At 37.0% G+C, this 18,037-nt stretch overlaps 1 protein-coding gene across 22 annotated transcripts in view; it reads left to right on the forward strand.

Moving 5' to 3' along the window:
* SENP7 (SUMO specific peptidase 7) overlaps positions 1 to 18,037 on the forward strand; it is a 171,632-nt gene that overhangs the window by 113,460 nt on the left and 40,135 nt on the right. For all 22 annotated transcript variants that reach the window (XR_007477497.1, XM_049710021.1, XM_033433286.2 and 19 more), the window contains one exon: positions 3,081 to 3,196. Coding sequence is in view for 21 of the 22 variants with exons in the window: in XM_049710021.1 (XP_049565978.1) it covers positions 3,081 to 3,196 (116 nt within the window). In the remaining variant the exon portion in view is untranslated. The remainder of the gene's footprint in view (positions 1 to 3,080; positions 3,197 to 18,037) is intronic.

Consider the following 18,037-nt stretch of genomic DNA (forward strand, 5'->3'; position numbering starts at 1 on the left):
CATGAAGTGTGATTCCTCTGGCTTTGTTTTTCTTTCTCAAGATTGCTTTGGCTATTTGGGGTCTTTAGTAGTTCCATACAAATTTTAAGACTGTTCTATTTCTGTGAAAAAGGCCATTAGAATGTTGATAGGGATTGCTTTGAATCTGTAGGTTGCTTTGGGTAGGATGAACATTTTAACAAAATTAATTTTTCCAATCCATGAGTATAGAATATCTTCCCATTTATTTGTGTCTTCAGTTTCTTTCATCAGTATCTTATAGTTTTCAGTGTACAGGTTTTTCTTCTTCTAGGTTATATTTATTCATAAGTATAATTTTATTCTTTTTGCTATAGTTATAAATGGTATTTTTTCTTAATTTCTCTTTCAGATAGTTCATTGTTAGTGTATAGAAATGCAACTGATTGTAGTGTGTTGACTTTGTATCCTGCAACTTTAGTGAATTCATTTATTCTCACAGTTTTTTGTTGGATTTTCTAGGGTTTTCTTTCTATAAGATCATATCATCTGCAAATGACAGTTTTACTTTTTCCTTTCTGATTTGGATGCCTTTTATTTATTTATTTTTTCTTGTCTAATTTGTCTAGCCAGGATTTCCAGTACTGTGTTGAATAAGAGTGGTGAGAGTGGGCACCCTTGTCTTGTTCTTCATCTTAGAGGTGAAGCTTTTAATTTTTCACTGTTTAATATGATGTTAGCTGTGGGTTTGTGACATTGGCCTTTATTATGTTGTGGTATGTTCCTTTTAGACCCAGGTTTTTGAGGGTTTTATCATGAAAGGTTGTTGAATTTTGTCAAATGCTTTTTCTGCATCTTTTGAGGGATCAGATGATTTTCATCTTTCATTTTATTAATGTGGTTTATCACATTGATTGATTTTTGGATGTTGTACCATTCTTGCATCTCTGCAATAAGTTGCACTTGCTCATGGTGTTTGATCCTTTTAACGTGTGTTGTGGAATTTGGTTTCCAGTACTTTGATGAGAATTTTCACATCTCTATGCATTACGGGTATTTTGGTGTATAGTTTTCTTTTCCTGTAGTGTTCTTAACTGGCTTTGGTATTAGTGTAGTGATGGCCTTGCAAAATGAGTATAGAAGTGTTCCCTCCTCTTAAAATTTTTGGAAGAGTTTGAGAAGGATTGTCATTAATTCTTCTTTAACTGTTTGGTAGAATTACCAGTGAAACCATTTGGTCCTGGGCTTCTCTGTGTTGGGAGGTTTTTGATTACTAATTCAGTCTCCTTGTTATTGATCTGTTCAGATTTTCTTTTTCTTCATGATTCAGTTTGGTAGGTTGTATGTTTCTAGATATTTGTCCATTTCTTCTAGGTTATATGACTTGATGTACAATTGTTTGTAATAGTCACTTATGATATTCATATTTTATTCATATGATATTCATATATTCATATTTCTGTGCTACCAGTTGTAATGATTTTATTTACAAGTCTTCTCTTTTTTCCTTTAGTCTAGCCAAAAGGTTTTTTGCCCCCAGAAAACCAGCTCTTAGGTTATCCATATTGTTGGCATATAATTACTTATTGTAGTCTCTTGATGATCTGTTTTGATTTGAGTCTTTTTTTTCTTGGTTCGTCTAGCTAAAGGTTTGTCAACTTTATTTTTTGAAAAAACTAGCTCTTAGTTTTGTTTATCCTTTCTGTTGTTTTTCTTATTTTTATTTTATTTACTTCTGCTCTGATCTTTGTTGTTTCTTTCCTTGTGCTTAGTTTGGGCTTCATGTGTTCTTTTTCTAGTTCCAAGAGGTGTAAAGTGAGGTTGTTTATTGGAGTTCTTTCTTGTTTTTTAATGTAGGCATTTATTGCTATTAACTTCCCTCGTAGAACACTCCATAGATTTTGACATTTTATGCTCACATTTTCATTTGTTTCAAGATATTTCTTGATCTTCCTTTTGATTTTTTTCTTTGGCCAGTTGGTTTTCAGTAGCATATTGTTTAACCTCCATATACTTGTGAATTTTTCAGCTTTCCTCCTGTTATTGATTTCTCATTTTATACTGTTTGGTTGGGAAAGATATTTTGTAGATTTTAGTCTTCTTAAATTTGCTAAGTCTCGCATTGTGGCCTATCATGTGACTTATCATGGAGAATGTTCTGTGTTTATGTTTTATAAATGCATGTCAGGTCTATTTGGTCAAGTTTACGGTTCAATCCAATGTTTCCTTTTTGATTTTTTTTTTGTGTGTGTGGTCTGGATGACCTAATGATTACTGAAAGTGGGGTGAGGTATTGAAATCCCCTACTACTATTGTATTATGTTTTCATTAATAGTGATATTATGCTCATCATCCAAAACTTGTTTTTCACATAGTATTATATTTTATGTATTTAACCAGTAGGTTATATTTTAAATTATTTTCTCTGTAGGTAAAATTTGTAACTACACTCCAAACTTTATTTTAAAAAATTTATTTTTATTTTTATTTTTTTGCGGTACGCGGGCCTGTCACTGTTGTGGCCTCTCCTGCTGCGGAGCACAGGCTCCGGACGCGCAGGCTCAGCAGCCATGGCTCATGGGCCCAGCCGCTCAGCGGCCTGTGGGATCTTCCCAGACCGGGGCACGAACCTGTGTTCCCTGCATCGGCAGGCGGACTCCCAACCACTGCGCCACCAGGGAAGCCCCAAACTTTATTTTGTACATAACTTTTGATATGTGAACCATGCTTGAAACATATTAACAATTACCTTTGACTTATTTTTTGATTACACATAAGTGTGATTATCATGTACTTGTGTTCGTGGAATTTTTACTTTTTAGACCTCTTCGATGTATTTAATACTTGTATTATTCTTTGTTCATTTTGCATGTGCACAATTCTGTGTTGTGCTTATCTTGTTTTTTTCCTTCCAAAGAAGCATGGAGAACTTAAAGGTAGAACAAGAATGAGAACTTATTTCTCAAGTCATATTTTAATATTCTTTTTACTGTTCAGATCACATCCTCTGCTATATAGGATGCCATTTGTAACCTGTTATTTTTATCGTGAATATATGTCAGCTGGCTTCTAAATTCATTTGTGTTCAGAAGAATTGAGTATAATATTATTTTGTTTTGCAGGAGTTCACAACCAAGTCAGACAGACAATAATTATGCAAAGCAGGCTGCACACACTAAAGAAAAGCGAAGAGATGATGATAGCATTTCACTTGTAATGTCTGATACTCAACCTAAAGGTTAGTGAACCTCAGAAAACTGTTGCCAATTGAGTTTTTGTCTGTTGCATTTTTAATAATATTTTTTTAACTAACTTTATTTATACATGAAAGTAAAGAGATTTTTTAGTGACACAAAGAAAATTGCTAAATTTACCATTTGTATACATCTCCTGATTTGTTTACAAAATCCAGAAGTTAAATTTGAATATTATTATTTTCTTTCTTTTTTTTTTGTTGGGGCTGGGCATACAGGTATAAAGTTATAATGTTAGTTTGACTCTTTCTAAATGTCACTCCCATGGATATGTCTAGTAAGTGATATTACTGCTAACTTGATTATTATTATTAGCTTCCCACTGTCTATCCTCCTACTATGAAATACATTCTTTATTCATTAGGATTTCTGTCGACTCTAGGAGGATGCCAATACAAGCCACTATTAGCCCAAATTTAAAGGTAAATACATCCCAGACTTCTGAAAATTCACTGTAGGCCTCCTTGCCTGTCGGGTTAATGAATTGACTTCTTTTCTCCTTTTTGTCTCTTCTTATAAAGATCGTAAAATAATTTATAAAAGCTTTCACCAAAACAAATTTATACATTAGTCAAATGTGAAACTAACATCTTCAAGGGTCTCTTGGATTATTAATAGCTTCAAACTAGTTGAGGTATTTTGTTTTCTGAATGATTTTATAAATTATTCACAAGAAACGGGGTCCTTCACTGGAGGACTTTTTACAAAGTAAAAATTCTTTGTACTTCATTTGGAACACAGCTGTTTTCACATTTTAAATAGTCTTTTTCATAGAGGAGGAAAACCTAAAAGGAAACAAGACTGATATCTTTGATGTATACAAGAAACCAGCTGCAACTCTTATGAGGGCAATCTCTAAAGTATTGTGACTCTGTAGACATAATCTTTCAATTGGTCACTAGGTACTATCTGCATATAATGAAAGACATTTTTTTTTTTTTACAAATTGTTCTTTTCCCAGAAATAATTATCTTTAATTACAATATAAAAGTGTAAGTGGGCTTATATTTGTACAAGTGGCCTCAATCAGATACTATCAAGACACTGTTAAACCTTCATTGCTTTCCTGGGTAGAGTAGGAATAGTTAAATAAAAAGCTTTCTAATTTGTGCCCTTCAGTATTCCTTCAAAGTCACAGTGGAATTTTAGACTTACAGCAGGGAAAAAAATGCACGATAAAAGAAACACTTTATAGTTTCTTAGTATCCCTGAAGCGTCTCCTCTTAAGTAAAGTGTTTTTAAGAAAATTAGCTATTGAAACTTTATTGAAACTCACCGTATTTTCATCCTATAGATAATTGTGTCTAATACCAATTGTTTAACGTGAGCCCATAAATTAATGAGAGTTCTGAATTAAATCCCAGTTATACCATTGTCAACTTCCAGTTTTTTTGAGATATAATTGACAGCACTGTATAAGTTTAAGGTGTACAGCGTAATGATTTTAACTTATGTACATCATGAAATGATTATCACAATGAATTTAGTGAACATCCATCTTCTCATATAGATACAGAATTAAATAGAAAAAAAATTTTCCTTGTGATGAGAACTCATAGGATTTACTCTCCTAACAACTTTCCTATATAACACACAGCAGTGTTAATTATATTTATCATGTTATACATTACATCCCTAGAACTTATTTATCTTATAACAGGAAGTTTGTACATGTCGACTGCCGTCTTGCAATTCTGCCTCCCCCTGCCTCTGATAACCACAAATATTATCTCTTTTTCTGAGTTTCTTTGTTTTTGAATTATAATTGACCTACAGCATTATGTTAGTTCCTGTTACATGACATAGTAATTTAATATTTCTGTACATTTCAAAATGATCACCACGATAAGTCTAGTTATGATCTGTCACCATACCAAGATATTACACAGTTATTGATATATTCCCCACATTAGATGTACTTTTCTTTTGTAGTACATTAAGTTTGCCTTGTAGCATTTGCTTTTTTGAATTTAATACATTGGAAATATTTAACATCTTATTTTTATAAGAATTTGTTACCTCTTTAATTTTATATGCTAGTAATATTTGCAAGTAAAATTGTATTTGTTATCAGGTAGAGTCTTGTTTTTACAATGTCTAGCTCTACCTAATAAATTTATCCCTGTTTCCAATGTGATAGTCTTGGCTGATGTGCAATTAGTAAACTGTTAGAAGGAAAACTCCTGTATAATAGGGTTTTTTTCGAGCCCTATTTCTTTCATCAGTTTTTTTTTAACTTTCAGCTTTATATTTATTATAGTTGATTAACAATGTTGTGTTAGTTTCAGGTATGCAACAAAGTGATACAGTTATACGTATACATGTATCTATTATTTTTCAAATTCTTTTCCCAATTAGGTTGTTACAGAATATTGAGGAGAGTTCCCTGTGCTGTACAGTAGGTCCTTGTTGGTTATCCACTTTAAATACAGCAGTGTGTACATGTCAGTCCCACACTCCCTAACTGTCCCCTGACCCACACCCTTCCCCCCGGTAACCATAAGTTTGTTCTCTTAAGTCTGTGAGTCTGTTTCTGTTCTGTAAATAAGTTCATTTGTAACTTTTTTTTTTTTTTAGATTTTGCATATAAGCGATGTCATACCGTATTTCTCTTTCTCTGTCTGACTTACTTCACTCAGTATGACAGTCTCTAGGTCCATCCATGTTGCTGTGAATGGCAATTACTTCATTCTTTTTAATGGCTGAGTAGTATTCCATTGCATACATGTACCACATCTTCTTTATCCATTCTTCTGTCGATGGACATTTAGGTTGTTTCCATGTCTTGGCTATTGTAAACAGCGCTGTAATGAATATTGGGGTGCATATATCCTTTTGGACCATGTTTTACTCTGGGTATATGCCCAGGAGTGGGATTGCAGGACTATATGGTAGCTCTGTTTTTGGCTTCTTAGGGAATTTCCATACTGTTGCCATAGTGGCTGCACCAATTTACATTCACACCAATAGTGTAGGAGGGTTCCCTTCTCTCCACACCCTCTCCAGCATTTATTGTTTGTGGATTTTTTCATGATTGCCATTCTGACTGGTGTGAGGTGACATCTCATTGTACTTTTAATTTGCATTTCTCTAATAATTATCACCGTTGAACATTTTTTCATGTGGCTCTTGCCTATCTGTATGTCTTCTTTGGAGAAATGTCTATTTAGGTCTTCTGCCCATTTTTGATTGGGTTGTTTGTTTTGATGATATTAAGCCACATGAGCTGTTTGTAAATTTTGGAGTCTAATCTCTTGTTGGTCACATCATGTGCAAATATTTTCTCCCATTCTGAGGGTTGTCTTTTCGTCTTGTTTTTGGTTTCCTTTGCTGTGCAAAAACTTTTGAGTTTGATTAGGTCTCATTTGTTTATTTTTGTTTCTATTTCCATTACTCTGGGAGACAGATCGAAAAAGATACTGCTGTGATTTATGTCTGAGAGTGTTCATCCTTTGTTTTCCTCTAAGAGTTTTTATAGTGTCCAGTCTCACATTTAGGTCTTTAATCCATTTTGAGTTTTTTTTTGTGTGTATGGTGTTAAAGAATATTCTAATTTAATTTTTTTAACATGTAGCTGTCCAGTTTTCCAAGCACCATTTGTTGAAGAGACTGTTTCCTCCATTATATAGTCTTGCCTCCTTTGTCATGGATTAATTGACCATAGGTGCATGGGTTTATTTCTGGGCTTTCTATCCTATTCCATTGATCTGTATTTCTATTTTTGTGCTAGTACCATACTGTTTTGATGACTATAGCTTTGTAGTATAGTCTGAAGTCAGGGAGCCTGATTCCTCCAGCTCCACTTTTCTTTCTCAAGATTGCTTTGGCTATTCTGGGTCTTTTGTGTCTCCATACAAATTTTAAGATTTTTTTGTTCTAGTTATGTGAAAAATGCCATTGGTAATTTGATAGGGATTGCATTGAATCTATAGATTGCCTTGGTTAGTATAATCATTTTGACAATATTGATTCTTCCAATCCAAGGACATGATATCTTTCCATCTGTTCATGTTGTCTTTGATTTCTTTCATCAGTGTCTTATAGTTTTTGGAGTACAGGTCTTTTGTCTTCTTAGGTAGGTTTGTTCCTAGGTGTTTTATTCTTTTTGATGTGATGGTAAATGGGATTGTTTCTTGAATTTCTCTTTCTGATCTTTTGTTGTTAGTGTATAGAAGTGTAACAGATTTTTGTGTATTAATTTTGTAACCTGCAACTTTATCAAATTCATTGATGAGCTCTAGTAGTTTTCTGGTAGTGTCTTTAGGATTTTCTATGTATAGTATCATGTCATCTGCAAACTGAAAATCTAACTTCTTTTCCAATTTGGATTCCTTTTATTTCTTTTTCTTCTCTGATTGCTGTAGCTAGAACTTTGAAAACTATGTTGAAAGTGGCAAGAGTGGACATCCTTGTCTTGTTCCTGATCTTTGAGGAAATGCTTTTATCTTTTCACTGTTGAGTATGATGTTAGCTGTAGGTTTGTCATATATGGCCTTTATTATGTTGAGGTATGTTCCCTCTATGCCCACTTTTTGGAGAGTTTTTATCATAAATGGGTGCTGAATTTTGTCAAAAGCTTTTTCTCCATCTATTGAGTTGATCATATGATTTTTTTTCCTTCAATTTGTTGATGTGGTGTGTCATATTGACTGATTTGCAGGAATTGAAAAATCCTTCCATCCCTGGGATAAATCCCACTTGATCATGGTGTATGATCCTTTTAATGTGTTGTTGGATTTGGATTGCTAGTATTCTGTTGAGGATTTTTGCATCTATATTCATCAGTGATACTGGCCTGTAATTTTCTTTTTTTTTTTTTGTAGTATCTTTGTCTGGTTTTGGTAACATAATGAATTTGGGAGTTTTCCTTCCTCTGCAATTTTTTGGAACAATTTCAGAAGGATAGCTGTTAGCTCTTCTCTAAATGTTGAATAGAATTCGCCTGTGAAGCCATCTGGTCCTGAACTTTTGTTTGTTGGGAGTTTTAAAATCACAGTTTGAATTTCATTACTTGTGATTGGTCTGTTCATAATTTCTGTTTCTTCCTGGTTCTGTCTTGGGAGAGTGTACCTTTCTAAGAATTTGTCCATTTCTTCCAGGTTGTCCATTTTATTGCCCTATAGATGCTCTCTTATGATCCTTTGTATTTCTGTAGTGTCAGTTGTAACTTCTCCTTTTTCATTTCTAATTTTATTGGTTTGAATCCTCCCTTTTTTCCTTGATGAGTCTGGCTAAAGGTTTATTAATTTTGTTTATCTTCTCAAAGAACCAGCTTTTAGTTTCATTGATCTTTGCTATTGTTTTCTTTGTCTCTGTTTCATTTATTTCTGCTCTGGTCTTTATGATTTCTTTCCTTCTACTAGCTTTAGTTTTTGCTTGTTCTTCTTTCTCCAGTTGCTTTAGGTGTAAGGTTAGGTTGTTCATTTGAGATTTTTCTTGTTTCCTGAGGTAAACTTGTATTGCTATAAACTTCCTTCTTAGCACTGCTTTTGCTGCATCCCATAGGTTTTGGATCATTGTGCTTTGTTTTCATTTGTCTCTAGGTATTTTTTGATTTCGTCAGTGATCCATTGGTTGTTTAGTAGCATATTGTTTAGCCTCTATGTGTTTGTGTTTTTGACAGTTTTTTTCTTTTTTCTTCTTTTTTAATTAATTAATTTATTTGTGGCTGTGTTGGGTTTTCATTGCTGCACACGGGCTTTCTCTAGTTGTGGCAAGTGGGGGCTACTCTTCATTGTGGTGTGTGGGCTTCTCTTTGCAGTGGCTTCTCTTGTTGTGGAGCACAGGCTTTATGTGCATGGGCTTTAGTAGTTGTTGCACCCAGGCTCAGTAGTTGTGGCTCGTGGGCTCTAGAGTGCAGGCTCAGTAGTTGTGGCATGTGGGCTTAGTTGCTCCGCAGCATGTGGAATCTTCCTGGGCCAGGGCTGGAACCCATGTCCCTTGCATTGGCATGCGGGTTCTTATCCATGGCGCCACCAGGGAATTCCCTACAGTTTTTGTCTTGTAATTTACTTCTGATCTCATAGCGTTGTGGTCAGAAAAGATGCTTGATATGATTTCAATTTTCTTAAATTTACCAAGGCTCTCTGTGGCCCAGCATGTGGTCAGTCCTGGAGAACTTTCCATGTGCACATGAGAAGAATGTGTATTCTGTTGCTTTTGGATAGAATGCTTTATAAATATCAGTTAAGTCCATCTGGTCTAATGTGTCATTTAAGGTCTGTATTTCCTTATTGATTTTCTGTCTGGATGATGTGTCCATTGATGAAAGTAGAGTGTTAAAGTCCTCAGTATTATTATGTTACTGTCATTTTCCCTTTCATGGCTGTTAGCATTTGCCTTACATTTTGAGGTGCTCCTATGTTGGGTGCATATGTATTTACAATTGTTATATCTTCTTCTTGGGTTGGTCCCTTGGTCATTATGTAGTGTCTGTCCTTTGTCTCTTATAATAGTCTTTATTATTTATTTATTTATTTATTTGCGGTACACAGGCCTCCCACTGTTGTGGCCTCTCCCGTTGCGGAGCACAGGCTCCAGATTTGCAGGCTCAGTGGCCATGGCTCATGGGCCCAGCCGCTCCACGGCATGTGGGATCCTCCTGGACCGGGGCACGAACCTGTGTCCCCTGCATCCAGGCAGACTCTTAACCACTGCGCCACCAGGGAAGCCCCTAACAGTCTTTATTTTAAAGTCTACTTTGTCTAGTATTAGTATTGCTACTGCAGCTTTCTTTTGATCTCCATTTGCATCGAATACCTTTTTCCATCCTCTCACTTTCAGTCTGTATGTGTCCCTAGGTCTGAAGTGGGTCTCTTGCAGACAGCATATGTATGGGTCTTGCTTTTGTATCCATTCAGCCAGTCTTTATGTCTTTTGATTGGAGGATTTAATCCATTTACATTTAAGGTAATTATCGATATGTAAGTTCCTATTGCCATTTTCTTAATTGTTTTGGGTTTGTTTTTGTAGGTCTTTTTTCTTCCCTTCCTCTCTTATTTTTCTTTCCTCTGGTTGGATGACCATCTTTAGTGTTGTGGTTGGGTTGCTTTTTCTTTTTCTTTGTGTGTGTGTGTGAGTGTATCTATTGTAGTTTTTGGGTTTGTTATTCCCATGAGGTTTTGATATAGTAGTCTATATATGTACAAGGTTGTTTTAAATTGCTGGTCCCTTTCCTGCCTAGATAAGTTTCTTTAGCATTTGTTGCAAAGCTGGTCTGGTGGTGCTGAACTGTCTTAGCTTTTGCTTGTCTGTGAAGCGTTTGAATGAGAGTCTTACTGGGTAGAATATTCTTAGTTGAAGGTTCTTCCCTTTCATCACTTTTAATATATCGTGCCACTCCCTTCTGGCCTGTAGAGTTTCAGCTGAAAAGTCAGCTGATAACCTTATGGGAGTTCCCTTGTATGTTACTTCTCATTTTTCCCTTGTCACTTTTAATATTTTTTTCTTTATCTTTAATTCTTTTCAGTTTGATTACTATGTGTCTCAGTGTGTTTCTTCTTGGTTTATCCTGCCTGGGACTCTCTGCTCTTCCTGGACTTGGGTGAATGTTTCCTTTCCCATGTTAGGGAATTTTTCAGCAATTATCTCTTCAAATTATTTCTCAGGTCCTTTCTGTCTCTCTTCTCCTTCTGGGAACCCTATAATGTGAATGTTGGTGTGTTTAATGTTGTCCCAGAGGTCTCTTAGACTGTCATTTATTTTCATTCTTTTTTCTTTATTCTGTTCCACGGCAGTGATTTCCACCATTTTGTCTTCGAGGTCACTTATTTGTTCTTCTGTTATCTCCTCAGTTACTCTGCTATTGATTCCTTCTAGTGTATTTTTCATTTCAGTTATTGTATTGTTCACCTCTGTTGTTTGTTCTTTAGTTCTTCTACATCTTTGTTAAACATTTCTTGCATCTTCTCCATCCTTGCCTCCATTCTTTTTCCTTGATGCTGCATCTTCTTCACTATCATTATTCTGAATTCTTTTTCTGAAAGGTTTTTTATCTCCACTTCAGTTGTTTTTCTGGGGTTTTATCTTATTCCTTCATCTGGGAAATATACTTTTGCCATTTCATTTTGTCTAATTTTCTTTCTTTATTTTTCTTAAAAATAAATTTATTTATTTATGTATTTATTTATTCATGGCTGCATTCATTCTTTGTTGCTGCGCACAGGCTTTTTCTACTTGGGGCGAAGGGGGGCTACTCTTCGTTGTGGTACATGGGCTTCCCATTGCGGTGGCTTCTATTGTTGCGGAGCATGGGCTCTAGCTATATGGGTTTCAGTAGTTTTGGCATACGGGCTCAGTAGTTGTGGCTCATGGGCTCTAAGTGTAGGCTCAATAGTTGTGGCACACGGGTTTAGTTGCTTCGTGGCATGTGGGATCTTCCCAGACAAGGGCTCGAACCCGTTCCCCTGCATTGGCAGGTGGATTCTTTACCACTGCGCCACCAGGGAAGTCCTTATTTTGTCTAATTTTCTGTGATTGTAGATTTCGTTTGGCAGGCTGCAGGATTGTAGTTCTTCTTGCTTCTGCTGTCTGCCCTCTGGAGGGTGAGGCTATTTAAGAGGGTTCGACAAGCTTCCTGATGGGAGGGACTGGTGGTGGGTGGAGGTGGGACTCATCCTTCTGGTGGGCAGGGTTGTGCTCAGTAAAACTTTTTTTCTTTTTTTTACATCTTTATTGGAGTATAATTGCTTTACAGTGGTGTGTTAGTTTCTGCTTTATAACAAAGTGAATCAGTTATACATATACATATGTTCCCGTATCTCTTCCCTCTTGCGTCTCCCTCCCTCCCACCCTCCCTATCTCAACCCTCTAGGTGGTCACAAAGCACTGAGCTGATCTCCCTGTGCTATATGGCTGCTTCCCACTAGCTATCTGTTTTACATTTGGTAGTGTATATATGTCCATGCCACTCTCTCACTTTGTCACAGCTTACCCTTCCCCCTCCCCATATCCTCAAGTCCATTCTCTAGTAGGTTGGTGTCTTTCTTCCCCTAGGTTCTTCATGACATTTTTTTTTCCCTTAGATTCCACATATATGTGTTAGCATACAGTATTTGTCTTTCTCTTTCTGACTTACTTCACTCTGTATGACAAACTCTAGGTCCATCCACCTCACTACAAATAACTCAATTTCGTTTCTTTTTATGGCTGAGTAATATTCCATTGTATATATGTGCCACATCTCCTTTATCCATTCATCGGATGATGGACACTGAGGTTGCTTCCATCTCCTGGCTATTGTAAACAAACCTGCAATGAACATTTTGGTACATGACTCTTTTTGAATTATGGTTTTCTCAGGGTATATGCCCAGTAGTGGGATTGCTGGGTCATATGGTAGTTCTATCTGTAGTTTTTTAAGGAACCTCCATACTGTTCTCCATAGTGGCTGTACCAATTCACATTCCCACCAGCAGTGCAAGAGTGTTCCCTTTTCTCCACACCCTCTCCAGCATTTATTGTTTCTAGATTTTTTGAGGATGGCCATTCTGACTGGTGTGCGATGATATCTCATTGTACTTTTGATTTGCATTTCTCTAATGATTAATGATGTTGAGCATTCTTTCATGTGTTTGTTGGAGAACTGTATATCTTCTTTGGAGAAATGTCTATTTAGGTCTTCTGCCCATTTCTGGATTGGGTTGTTTGTTTTTTTGTTATTGAGCTGCATAAGCTGCTTGTAAATTCTGGAGATTAATCCTTTGTCAGTTGCTTCATTTGCAAATATTTTCTCCCATTCTGAGGGTTGTCTTTTGGTCTTGTTTATGGTTTCCTTTGCTGTGCAAAAGGTTTTGAGTTTGATTAGGTCCCATTTGTTTATTTTTGTTTTTATTTCCATTTGTCTAGGAGGTGGGTCAAGAAGGATCTTGCTGTGATTTATGTCACAGAGTGTTCTGCCTATGTTTTCCTCTAAGAGTTTCATAGTTTCTGGCCTTACATTTAGGTCTTTAATACATTTTGAGCTTATTTTTGTGTATGGTATTAGGGAGTGATCTAATCTCATACTTCTACATGTACCTGTCCAGTTTTCCCAGCACCACTTACTGAAGAGGCTGTCCTTTCTCCACTGTACATTCCTGCCTCCTTTATCAAAGATAAGGTGACCATATGTGCATGGGTTTATCTCTGGGCTTTCTATCCTGGTCCCTTGATCTATATTTCTGTTTTTGTGCTAGTACCATACTGTCTTGATTACTGTAGCTTTGTAGTGTAGTCTGAAGTCAAGGAGCCTGATTCCTCCAGCTCCGTTTCTCATTCTCAAGATTGCTTTGGCTATTTCGAGTCTTTTGTGTTTCCATACAACTTGTGAAATTTTTTGTTCTAGTTCTGTGAAAAATGCCAGTGGTAGTTTGATAGGGATTGCATTGAATCTGTAGATTGCTTTGGGTAGTAGAGTCATTTTCACAATGTTGATTCTTCCAATCCAAGAACATGGTATATCTCTCCATCTATTTGTATCATCTTTAATTTCTTTCATCAGTGTCTTACAATTTTCTACATACAGGTCTTTTGTCTCCTTAGGTAGGTTTATTCCCAGAAATTTTATTATTTTTCTTGCTGTGGTAAATGGGATTGTTTTCTTAATTTCACTTTCAGGTTTTTCAGCATTAGTGTATAGGAATGCCAGAGATTTCTGTGCATTAATTTTGTATCCTGCTACTTTACCAAATTCATTGATTAGCTCTAGTAGTTTTCTGGTGGCATCTTTAGGATTCTCTATGTATAGTATCATGTCATCTGCAAACAGTGACAGCTTTACTTCTTCTTTCCTGATTTGGATTCCTTTTATTACCTTTTCTTCTCTGACTGCTGTGGCTAAAACATCCAAAACTATGTCGAATAAGAGTGGTGAGAGTGGGCAACCTTGTCTTGTTCCTGATCTTAGTGGAAATGGTTTCAGTTTTTCACCATTGAGGATGATGTTGGCTGTGGGTTTGTCATATATGCCCTTTATTATGTTGAGGAAAGTTCCTTCTATGCCTACTTTCTGGAGGGTTTTTATCATAAATGGGTGTTGAATTTTGTCGAAAGCTTTCTCTGCATCTGTTGAGATGACCATATGGTTTTTCTCCTTCAGCTTGTTAATATGGTTTATCATGTTGATTGATTTGCGTATATTGAAGAATCCTTGCATTCCTGGGATAAACCCCACTTGATCATGGTGTATGATCCTTTTAATGTGCTGTTGGATTCTGTTTGCTAGTATTTTGTTGAGGATTTTTGCATCTATGTTCATCAGTGATATTGGCCTGTAGTTTTCTTTCTTTGTGACATTGTTTTCTCGTTTTGGTATCAGGGTGATGGTGGCCTTGTAGAATGAGTTTGGGAGTGTTCCTCCTTCTGCTATATTTTGGAAGAGTTTGAGAAGGATAGGTGTTAGCTCTTCTCTAAATGTTTGATAGAATTCGCCTGTGAAGCCATCTGGTCCTGGGCTTTTGTTTGTTGGAAGATTTTTATCACAGTTTCAGTGCTTGTGATTGGTCTGTTCATATTTTCTATTTCTTCCTGATTTAGTCTTGGCAGGTTATGCATTTCTAAGAATGTGTCCATTTCTTCCAGGTTGTCCATTTTATTGGCATAGAGTTGACGTAGTAATCTCTCATGATCTTTTGTATTTCTGCAGTGTCAGTTGTTACTTTTCCGTTTTCATTTCTAATTCTATTGATTTGAGTCTTCTCCCTTTTTTTCTTGATGAGTCTGGCTAATGGTTTATCAATTTTATCTTCTCAAAGAACCAGCTTTTAGTTTGCTATCATTTTCTTCATTTCTTTTTCATTTATTTCTTATCTGATCTTTATGATTTCTTTCCTTCTGCTAACTTTGGGGGTTTTTTTGTTCTTCTTTCTCTCATTGCTTTAGGTGCAAGGTGAGGTTGTTTATTCGAGATGTTTCCTGTTTCTTAAGGTAGGATTGTATTGCTATAAACTTCCCTCTTAGAACTGCTTTGTCTCCATTGTCATTTGTTTCTAGGTTTTTTTTTGATTTCCTCTTTGATTTCTTCAGTGATCACTTTGTCATTAAGTAGTGTATTGTTTAGCCTCCGTGTGTTTGTATTTTTTACAGGTCTTTTCCTCTAATTGATATCTAGTCTTATCGCGTTGTGGTCGGAAAAGATACTTGATACATTTCAGTTTTCTTAAATTTACCAGGGCTTGATTTGTGACCCAAGTTATGAATTATCCTGGAGAATGTTCCATGAGCACTTGAGAAAAATGTGTATTCTGTTGTTTTTGGATGGAATATCCTATAAATATCAATTAATTCCATGTTTTTTAATGTATCATTTAAAGCTTGTGTTTCCTTATTTTATTTCATTTTGGATGATCTGTCCATTGGTGAAAGTGGGGTGTTAAAGTCCTCTACTATGAATGTGTTACTGTCAATTTCCCCTTTTATGGCTATTGGTATTTGCCTTATGTATTGTGGTGCTCCTATGTTGGGTGTATAAATATCTACAATTGCTATATCTTCTTCTTGGATCGATCCCTTGATCATTATGTAGTGTCCTTCTTTGTCTTTTGTAATAGTCTTTATTTTACAGTCGATTTTGTCTGATATGAGAATTGCTACTCCAGCTGTCTGTTGATTTCCATTTGAATGGAATATCTTTTTCCATCCCCTCACTTTCAGTCTGTATGTATCCCTAGGTCTGAAGTGGGTCTCTTGTAGACAGCATATATATGGGTCTTGTTTTTGTATCCATTCAGCCAGTCTGTGTGTTTTGGTGGGAGCATTTATACCATTTACATTTAAGGTAATTATCGATATATGTTCCTATTCCCATTTTCTTAATTGTTTTGGGTTTGCTATTGTAGGTCTTTTCCTTCTTTTGTGTTCCTTGCCTAGAGAAGTTCCTTTAGCATTTGTTGTAAAGCTGGTTTGGTGGTGCTGAACTCTCTCAGCTTTTGCTTGTCTGTAAAGGTTTTAATTTCTCCATCAAAACTGAATGAGATCCTTGCTGGGTAGAGTAATCTTGGTTGTAGGTTTTTCTCCTTCATCACTTTAAATATGTCCTGCGAGTCTCTTCTGGCTTGCAGAGTTTCTGCTGAGAGATCAGCTGTTAACCTTATGGGGATTCCCTTGTGTGTTATTTGTTATTTTTCCCTTGCTGCTTTTAATGTTTTTTCTTTTATTTAATTTTTGACAGTTTGATTAATACATGTCTTGGCGTGTTTCTCCTTGGATGTATCCTGTATGGGACTCTCTGTGCTTCTTGGAGTTGATTAACTATTTCCTTTCCCATATTAGGGAAGTTTTTAACTATAATCTCTTAAAATATTTTCTCAGTCCCTTTCTTTTTCTCTTCCTCTTCTGGGACCCCTATAATTCGAATGTTGGTGCGTTTAATGTTGTCCCAGAGGTCTCTGAGACTGTCCTCAGTTCTTTTCATTCTTTTTTCTTTATTCTCTTCTGCAGTAGTTATTTCCACTATTTTGTCTTCCAGGTCACTTATCCGTTCTTCTGTCTCAGTTATTCTGCTATTGATCCCTTCTAGAGTTTTTTTTAATTTCATTTATTGTGTTGTTCATCATTGCTTGTTTCATCTTTAGTTCTTCTAGGTCCTTGTTAAATGTTTCTTGTATTTTCTGTATTCTATTTCCAAGATTTTGGATCATCTTTACTATCATCATTCTGAATTATTTTTCAGGTAGACTGCTTATTTCCTCTTCATTTGTTATGTCTGGTGTGTTTTTATCTTGCTCCTTCATCTGCTGTGTGTTTTTCTGTCTTCTCCTTTTGCTTATCTTACTGTTTTTGGGGTGTACTTTTTGCAGCCTGCAGGTTCGTAGTTCCCGTTGTTTTTGGTGTCTGTCCCCAGTGGCTACAGTTGGTTCAGTGGGTTGTGTAGGCTTCCTGGTGGAGGGGACTAGTGCCTGTGTTCTGGTGGATGAGGCTGGATCTTGTCTTTCTGGTGGGCAGGTCCACGTTTTGTGGTGTGTTTTGGGGTGTCTGTGGACTTATTATGATTTTAGGCAGCCTCTCTGCTAATGGGTGGGGTTGTGTTCCTGTCTTGCTAGTTGTTTGGCATGGGGTGTCCAGCACTGTAGCTTTCTGGTCGTTGAGTGCAGCTGGGTGTTGGTGTTGAGATGGAGATCTCTGGGAGATTTTCACCGTTTGATATTACATGGAGCTGGAAGGTCTCTTGTGGACCAGTGTCCTGAAGTTCGCTCTCCCACCTCAGAGGGACAGCACTGCGTCCTGGCTGCAGCACCAAGAGCCTTTCATCCACACAGTCACGAAAAGAGGAAAAGGGGAAGAAATAATAAATCTTGCTCTCAAAGTCCACCTCCTCAATTCGGGATGATTCATTTTCTATTTATGTATTCCACAGATGCAGGGTACATCAAGTTGATTGTGGAGATTTAATCCAGTGCTGCTAAGGCTGCTGCGAGACATTTCCCTTTCTCTTCTTTGTTTGCATAGCTCCCGGGGCTCAACTTTGGATTTGGCCCGCCTCTGCCTGTTCGTCGCCGGAGGGCGTCTGTTTTTCGCTCAGACAGGATGTGGTTAAAAGAGCAGCCTATTCGGGGGTTGTGGCTCACTCAGGCTTGGGGGAGGGAGGGTCACGGATGCAGGGCGAGCCTGCAGCGGCAGAGGCTGGCGTGACGTTGAACCAGCCTTAGATGCGCCGTGCGTTCTCCCGGGGAAGTTGTCCCTGGATTCCGGGACCCTGGCAGTGGCGGGCTGCACAGCCTCCCGGGAGGGGAGGTGTGGATAGTGACCTGTGCTCACACAGGCCTCTTGGTTGTGGCAGCCGCAGCCTTAGCGTCTCATGCGCGTCTCTGGGGTCCGCGCTGTTAGCTGCGGCTCGCGCCCGTCTCTGG

This window comes from Orcinus orca, chromosome 5 (assembly GCF_937001465.1).
Source record: "Orcinus orca chromosome 5, mOrcOrc1.1, whole genome shotgun sequence".
Classification (NCBI taxonomy): domain Eukaryota; kingdom Metazoa; phylum Chordata; class Mammalia; order Artiodactyla; family Delphinidae; genus Orcinus; species Orcinus orca.